General features: G+C 55.6%; 1 protein-coding gene across 1 annotated transcript; it reads right to left on the bottom strand.

Moving 5' to 3' along the window:
* Positions 1-5,555: 5,555 nt before the first annotated feature.
* LOC102450945 (noggin-like) lies at positions 5,556-6,442 on the bottom strand. The gene has a single exon (XM_006118974.4). It carries the CDS (start codon positions 6,386-6,388, stop codon positions 5,582-5,584), a length of 807 nt encoding a protein of 268 aa, XP_006119036.1. The 5' UTR covers positions 6,389-6,442; the 3' UTR covers positions 5,556-5,581.
* Between the last annotated feature and the right edge of the window lie 1,651 nt (positions 6,443-8,093).

The raw sequence follows: 8,093 nt of genomic DNA, 5'->3' as shown, positions 1-8,093 counted from the left end.
CTGGCATTGGCATTTGTCTCTTCTGCACCCTGCCCCGTGGTGCCTGCCCCCCTCTCCTCAGCACAAGCCCCTTCCCCACCTGGCTTCTGCCTTCCAGGTTGCGGGGCTGCCGGAGCCTTTTTGAATCCGGCGGTCGCTGGTCATGACATCATGACGCCACGTCAAGCCAGCATCCTGGTGTCTGCCGGCGTCCCGCCCTCTGGCTCGCATCCCGCCTCCTCGCACCAGAGCTGCACGCAGGCAGCCCGGCTGTGAGAATCGCCGCACTTCCCCCTCCCCAGTAGCGCTCCGCTCCTCCACCTGGCCGACGGATCGGATGGGGCCGCGTCGCCCACGCCGACCACAGTGAGCCCCTGCGGGCTGCATGCGGCCCTCAGGCCATATGTTGTGCAGGCCTGTGTTAGTGGTTTCCATGCCATAGTAGCCAGTTCAAGCCCTTATGCTCAAGTTGCTGTCCCTGCCTTGGCCTCCTGCCTCTGTCTCTCTTGGCAGAGGGAATGCAGCTGAGTAGGTGGAACAGCAGCATTGTACCCTGTGGCCTTCTAGGGTTGTGTAGGGCCTAAGCCACAGGTAAAACAGGTTGGACTGGGGACAAGGTTCTTGACACCTTTCTTACCTATACAATCACCATCCAGTAGAGGGCGCTGGTGCCCCATGTCTGTTCCTAGAGGGAGGGAGTTCAGAGGCTGTGTTGTCTCTCAGGGTTGAGGACACGAGATCGCCTGCAAGGAGGGAAGCCTATCATTTGGAACCATTCATGCAATTATAACATGCCAGAAAACAGGGGGCAAGGCTGGACCCTGGCATTTGTGTATTAAAGTCTTTGTGAGTGATTCACTTTGCAGGAGCCAGATGTGAACCCGACATAGCACGCAGGACATTTTTTAGCATCATCTTTGCTCTGAATTGGAAAATTTCGCCTTATGTGTGTGCATGTGGGGGCCGTGTGTTAGCACCACTCTGCGGGGCAGGGCAGCAAAAATATTAGCCAGTAGCTGATCTCCCCCCCCCCCCCCGCATTCCTGGGAGCTGTGGTGGGAAGTGTAACTGCTCCTCTAAAAAGCAAGAGGCAGCCCCCCAAGCTAAGGAGGTACCAGTCTGTGCAAGACGTGTAAAGATTACTCAGCAGCAAACAGGGAGACATCTGAGTCCAGGTGCTGTGAACCCAGGGCAGCCCACCTGACTTAGGAGCTGGGCAGCTGTGTTTTGCCCATCTAGTCTACATGGTCTTTATTAAGAGTGAGAGCTGGGGCATCTCTCTTGGCAGTTCTTTATTCAGTGATGTGGTTTGAAAATTAGTTGGATGGTCTTGTCGGACTGCCACAAGACACCTGTAAAAAGCAGCTGCAGCAAGGAGGCAGAACTAGCCCGGTTTGTCTCCACTTGTAACTATTGGTCCACAAGAGGCACCAGGAGAAACCCCTCAGGCAGCAGAGATGCTGCAGGACTGGATCTAGTCATTGCTTCCCTGTTACTTTTCCATGTAAGCACTCGCTGCTGTTGCCTCTGGGTCCCTGGGTGCTCAGGAGTGAGATGAAAGGTCAAGAGCCTGGGACAGGAGCTACCCAGCAGACAATCTCTGTGCAGATGAAAACAAATGGGCCTTGCTTGGTTTTAAAATGAGATGGGGCTTAAGCGTCAAGAGAACGTTTGCTCCAGTTCCCAAAGTGCTCTTGTGTGAGTGCTTCTCATGTGGTGAGCTCCAGCCTGGTGCTAACCTCTAGTTTCATAGAGCTAGTGGGCACCAATGCCATCTGATTCAGAGCAAACATCTGCCCAGGGCCCCCCTGGCTGAGAGGATAGCCATGGCAGTGCCAACACAAGTCAGCTTTGGCTCATGGCCACAGAAGATGAGTGGAAGCCACCTGCCACTTGGGCCCCATTGTACCACCGCACCAACAGGGAGCATCTAAGCCTCAGGCCAGGGGGCTTTGAGCCCCTGAGTAAAGTTTCCATCACTTGTATCAACTAAGGCCCCTTTAACCTCATAGCCTGTGTCTGTTGATGCCCCTTTGTCACCCGCAGGAGTAGCATGCTCGGTGCCAGGCTTGCCCCTGTCTCTGGTGCACTTCTGTTCCTGTCCTGGACTCCCATGCAGCTCTACCAATGCAGCATGTTCCTGATCTGCCCCCTGCTATTCCAGACCTGCTCCCCCAGTGCCCCTCCGTCCTGGCCTGCAGATCTCCCTGCTACTCTGATCCTGCACCCATGTCAGCTCATTGCTGAGCCAATGCATGCAGGTGGATGGTGGGAAGAGTAAGCAAACGGGTGAGGGGAAGAAAAGAGAGGCAGTGCCCCTCTTGCTGCTGCCAAACTCTCTAGTAACAAGACCAATCTGCCTCCTTGCCCCAGTGGCCCAAACCCCACCCTCACCCTGCTGCCAACCTCCAGTGAGAAAAGTTTGATGTCACTGCAAGCTGCCCAAGCCTCCCCACTCCGTCTGCCAATGCTGCCGCCTCTGTCCCCTCCACCCTCCTGCTCCCCTTTAGCCGCCAAACCCCTTGTCGCCATCCACGTCCTCCCCCAACAGCTGCTCTGGTTCGAGATCCCGTTCTGTGGCAAACAACGCTTTCTACAGCGGCAGGAGCAAGATGAGCGCTTGGGCAGGCTGGGGGTGTAGAAATGCCATCTTGCAAACAAAGAACACCTTGGTCATGGCAGGATTGGGGTTGGTGTTTAATTCGCTGGCAGGCTGTAGTTCTCAGGATTTCCTGATGTAAACCGCACTGTGCAGACGCCGCAGCTTCTCACAGCGTGTTGCTGAGCGCGCCACAGGAATTGGCAGACTACACAAGGCCAAGGTCGTGCCTCCCCTGCTAGTCTAGTCAAGGGCTCTCCATAGTTCTGCTGATGTACCTCAATCCGGACCTGCAGCTCCTTCCCTCCTATGTTATCCAGCCCCCCGCCACTCACACAGCTGCACTAGTGTATCTTGAGCCTGACCCGCAGTGGCTGTATTCCTGACCTGCCACTGTTTGCAACATGCGTGCTAAATTCTAGTCTGCAGCTTTCCTGGCTTTCCAGTCCCGCACACAGAAAAGGACTGACGTCTCCAAGCTGGGCTTTGGGGCTCTGTGTTGGGCTGAGATTCACTGAGCTCATTTCTACTGAGGCCAAGGCAGTGGTTGAACCCCATCTGCAAGAGCCCCATGAACTCTGCTCTCTGCAGAGAAGTCCTGAGCTGCAGGCAGGCATTTCTCTGTAATTGGTTTGGGTCAGAAGCTACAGGCCAAGCCCTAGGGGAAAGCAGGGCTTGACTGAAGGTAGCCACAGAGACAAGAGACACAGAGCTGCTGCAGGTTCATTTGTTTGGGCTATGTCGGGAAATGGAGCCAACCCTGTCCCAAGTCCTTCACAGCAGATAAATTGCTAAAACAACAGCCATGCACAAGGACTCCCTGTGTAAACAGCTAACCGCTGCCTTTCCTTCTGGCGCTGGCCAACTCGCCTTATCTGCCACTCTCCTCCTTGCTCCCAGGTAAGGGGCAAGGGGAGCAGAAGGGATCCCACTTCTGAGTCCACCCCAGTGCCCAGTAACATTCAGGGGCTGGCGCTCATGATTGCAGAGGGCTATGGTTCAGGCAGGCCCACAATATAGAACCCACCTCCTCCCGCCCTAGTACTGCCTTCTCTGCCAGCACCGGGAATCCTCCAGCCCAGCAGTGGGCAAAATCCAGCTTGCAGGCTGAATTTGGCCAAACAAACATTTCTGTCCGGCCCGCTCAGCTGATTAGCAGACCATGCATTTACTTACAGCTGGCAGCATGTGTTCAGCTGCCCCGCTCCCCAACTTGCTCGGTTTTGCCAGCTGAGCTGCTCCCAGGAAATTCCTGCTAGCTGTGCAGAAAGGAGGATGAGTGGAGGAGAAAGGGGAGTGCTGAATTAAGGGGGTCCCTCTGTCCTGTACCCCATCTCTGCAGAGCAGGGGTTGGGGAGAGGGAAACAGCAGAGCTACTCCAATCTGAAGCGTGGATGGTGACTCAGAGCTGAGTGCCTGTCTGAAGAGGCAGTGCACTGTTTCTAAGATTTCAGTTCTTGTGCTCTCTCTCACACACACTTCCCTCCCATACCCAATCCCTGCAGAGTTGGGTGTGGGGGGGACAGCTTTCCCTGTCTTAAAGAGCACGTGGCTTCTCCCCAGTGTTGTCTTCAAGTTGTCCTTGTCAAGTCCAAGTCGAGTCCCAAGTCACTACAGTTCAAGTCTCAAGTCGAGTCTTGAGTCCCAAAAGTCACTTTCAAGTCCCAAGTCGAATCTCAAGTCTTAATTTAAAAAAATGTCAAGTCACTTTTGTACACGCCATCAATATCGGCATTTTCGGACAATTTTTTCACCAAGTCGGTTTAACAAAATTAGCAAGTCTCATGTCAAGTCTCAAGTCACAAACAATGAACCCAAGTCGAGTCTCAAGTCGAGTCACCTAGGCAACTTAAGTCGGACTTGAGTTCAAGTCGTGGGACTCGAGTCAACAACTCTGCTTCTCCCACAAACTTGCTTGGCAGCAACCAGCACAAACACTCTCTGTGTCACTGTCACGCATACCTAGTCTGTGCCACACTGTCTCTGTGCTGTCTTACACACACTGCCGCACACTCTCCCATCTCTGTGCTGTGCACACTCAATCTGTCACAAAGTCTGTATCTCACACCTAGCATCTCTCTCTCTTTCTCTAATCCCCAGTCCCACCACTTCCACCTGAGATCACACCCCTTCCAAGGAACCCAGAGCCAGCCTGTGAGCACATACCAAAATTCATGGAGGAACCCTCCCCCATGAAAATTATTACCCATCCCTGCTCCAGGGACTATGGTTTAACAGAGCAGCACAGTGCATACTTCCCTTTGGGATTCATCTTGCAGTGGGATGAGTTTATGTCCTGACATGGGGATTTGAGCCTGTAACCCATAAGCAAAGACCCAGCAGGCTGTGCCACATAGCCAAGTAGCTCTGAAAAGCAAAGGGCTTGATTTGGCTCTAGCTCTATATTAAATCACACATATGCCTACTAGTTATTACTCCATAACTTTATTTCTCCAGGCCACACAGACAGCTGGGCTTCCTTGTGATAGTAATCACAGCCAGCAACTCCATAGCACTTTGTCCCCTGAATCCCAAAGCCACAGCGTTCTGAATCTAAACTGGTGAGGACTGCTGGTGCCTCCAGTTCCCATGGCACTCTGTTCCTGGCTTCCTTCCCTTGGATATGGGAGGGGAGACCAAGTTCTGCTCCCCCTCTTCTGTAAATATCTAGGGATCGCCTGCTTCTCACTGCCTCAGCTTCCTCCAGGAGGATGCAGGATCCTGGTGGTAGTGGAGGAAAAGGTCAGAGGAGCATCAGTCTGTGGTTTCTTGCTGGTCCAGGTGGGGATGAGAGTATCTGTGAGGGATTCCCAGCTCTATCTGCAGCAGAGAATGTGGGTGGAGCCATGCCATCCTCCGCTCAGCCGCTCAAGCTCCGGCTGTGCAGACAATTTCAAACAGCTGCAACACGATAGCAACCCCTTGCAGGAGCACTGAGGTGGCAATGCAGCCATGACCCCACACCTCCAGTGGGGGAAGAGCCACCCACTCCTCACAGTCCTATTACCGACAGGAGCACTTGCAAGCAGACACTACTGGGTAGGGGATCTGTCTCCAAGTGCATTGCTGGAGCATCCTGCCCATGCTTATGACAGGGTCCTTGCTCATCCAGCAGTGCCAGACCAGGAGCTTGATGTGGGTGAACTGGGCGGGGCGGCAGGTCATGCCAGGCGGCCAGGAGCAGCCAGTGTGGGAGGTGTCGCACTCCGTGTGGCGGACCCAACGTGGCCAGAACACAGGCCCCAGATCCACCCAAGACGAGGTCAGAGAGCAGGTGGCGCTATCCACCAGCCACTGACGGAGGCGGTGGGCGACAGCTTGACTGAGGTTACTGGCCAACCCTTCCTCAAGGGGCAGCAGACGAGGGAGCTCCACGTTCTCAGCCTCCCGCAGCAGCTTCTTCCGGTAACGGCTGGTGCCATCGGCCAGGTCCTGGCTCAGGGTGCCCAGCTGCTCCAGGCTGGTGTTGCGGCCTCGTGGATCCTGCGGGGACATCCAGAAGGGATCGTACGAGGGGCCCAGGAGCTTCAACAACCGAGGGGCCCTGAGATGCTTGGGCTTGGGAGAGTAGTGGTAGTCACTGGGGGAGCGGGACAGGCTGTACGGCCTCACATGAGCAGATGGCTTGCTTCGGATGAGGTGGACGTCAGGATGAGGTGGGGTGGTCTCACCGATCTCTGGCAGCAGAAGGTCCTCGCTTAGGGGAAGGTTTCCCTCCTGGGAGAGGGGAGAGGCTTCAGAGGGAAGAGGCCCCTGGGCCCAGCTCCCCAGCAGCAGCAGGCAAAGGAGACCTGCTCTGACTACCTCCATTATGGGTGCAGCTCCTTCAGGACTCCCCTTGCGTGTGCCTTGCTTCAGGCTGGCACTCTGAGTTCCCTCCCTCTACCTCTCGGGTTATCAGTGGATCCCTTTGGCAGAGAGAAATCCTTCCCCTTTCCCCTAGTTACAACGTCTGATACCAGCCACTGCTGCTGCCCACAGAGACACAACCAGCTTTTCACAGGGACACAACCCCCCGGATGGGTGGGTGTAGAGGCAGGGGGTGATGCTGGGTGCAGTGGGTGCAGCTGCAGGAGTACAGATGGTGCTGAGTGGTAGGATTAGAGTGAGTTTTGCTGATGCAGGTGCTGCTGGGCTTGCATGAGGGCGGGGGTGCTGCTGGGTCCCTGGGGTGCTGCTGGCAGCATAGGTAAGCTGCTTGTTGGAGAGGGGTAATTGGGGATGTAAAGGTGTTCCTGCACGTTGGGGTGTCATGAGTCCTGCATGGATGTTGCTGTGGCCACTGACGGGGTGAGGCTATGGTTGTAGTTGTACAGTGGGTGCTGCTGCGGGAGCAAGGTCCAGCAGTTGATGCTAGAGATGCTGCTGGAAGAACCGTCTGTTGCTGGGTGCTGGGGGAAATTTCATGGCTAGGCCTGTGGAGCAGAGCACGCAGTGCCAAGGTGTGTGAGAGCCCAGAAGCCACACAGAGCGAATTGGAATGGGGGCTTGGCCATCCCAGCAGTGCTCAGTTTGTAATTGAAGAGGTGCCGGGGCTCGAGTGATTTTTTTTTATTTCAGTAACCAATATGGTAGGCCCAGAAGTGCCAGGCTCAGTCCTGGCACAAATGCCACACTGCATCCCAGCCATCTGGGAAAGCTCCCTCCTATATGAAGCTGCACTACATCCATTAGCCCAGCACTAAAGCATGGGACTGGGCTTTTGGAGAAGGGAGAGAAGTGGATGGGGGCGGGGGTGGGGGGTTGTTGCTCATCTTCCCCAGTGCATGGCCTCTCCTAGCTGTGATTGTGTTATTCCACAATGAGACAAGGAGAAGCCACAAGTAAGCGACTTTGTATCATCTCATGGGGAGCAGGGGCATGAGGGGAGACTGGATCTCTCCACTTGACCTGCGCCTTGACAAAGCCACATGCCTCCATACCATACGACAACTGTACTGGGGTCAGACACACAGGCTTTAGTTTGGGGTCCTTCATCTCCCTCCCTTGCTGTATCAGAGTTTAACCCTGTGTGTTGAACTATCCTACTTAGCTGCAGGCCCTCAGGGAAGCTGCAGTCCTTGCACATCCCATTCCCTCGGGTGGCCTATCGCCATGGCAGAGCTGGGCTCATGATGCCCTTTGCACTTTGGCCTGGGTGTCAGCGTCACTGCAGCGAGCCTGTGACTCCTCACTCCCACCCAAATGGCTCCCTTCCCCTGCCTGCAGGAGACTCCTGCTGGTGAAGGCGCAGTCAGGCCTGGCCAAAGAGTTTGCGGGGCCCAAGGCAGCATGTTGTGGTTGGCTGCAGCGTGTGGTCGGGCAGCTCCCAGCCAGGGCAGCTCCCAGCCGGGCGGGCAGGCGCTGGGCAGTATGGGGCCCTGAAGACGCGGTGCCCAAGGCAACCACCTTGCCCTAAGGCAGGGCCTGGGTGGAGGCACTCATGCAGCAGGCCTTGTCTGGCTGCCTGCAGAATGTCCCCCCCATGCCCACAGGGGCTACCAGGCACCGGTTCTGTGAGCTGTAGCGCAGGTGA

This window comes from Pelodiscus sinensis, chromosome 1 (genome assembly GCF_052426305.1).
Source record: "Pelodiscus sinensis isolate ZL-2025 chromosome 1, ASM5242630v1, whole genome shotgun sequence".
NCBI classification, from domain to species: domain Eukaryota; kingdom Metazoa; phylum Chordata; order Testudines; family Trionychidae; genus Pelodiscus; species Pelodiscus sinensis.
This window is presented reverse-complemented; position numbering and strand designations above follow the sequence as displayed.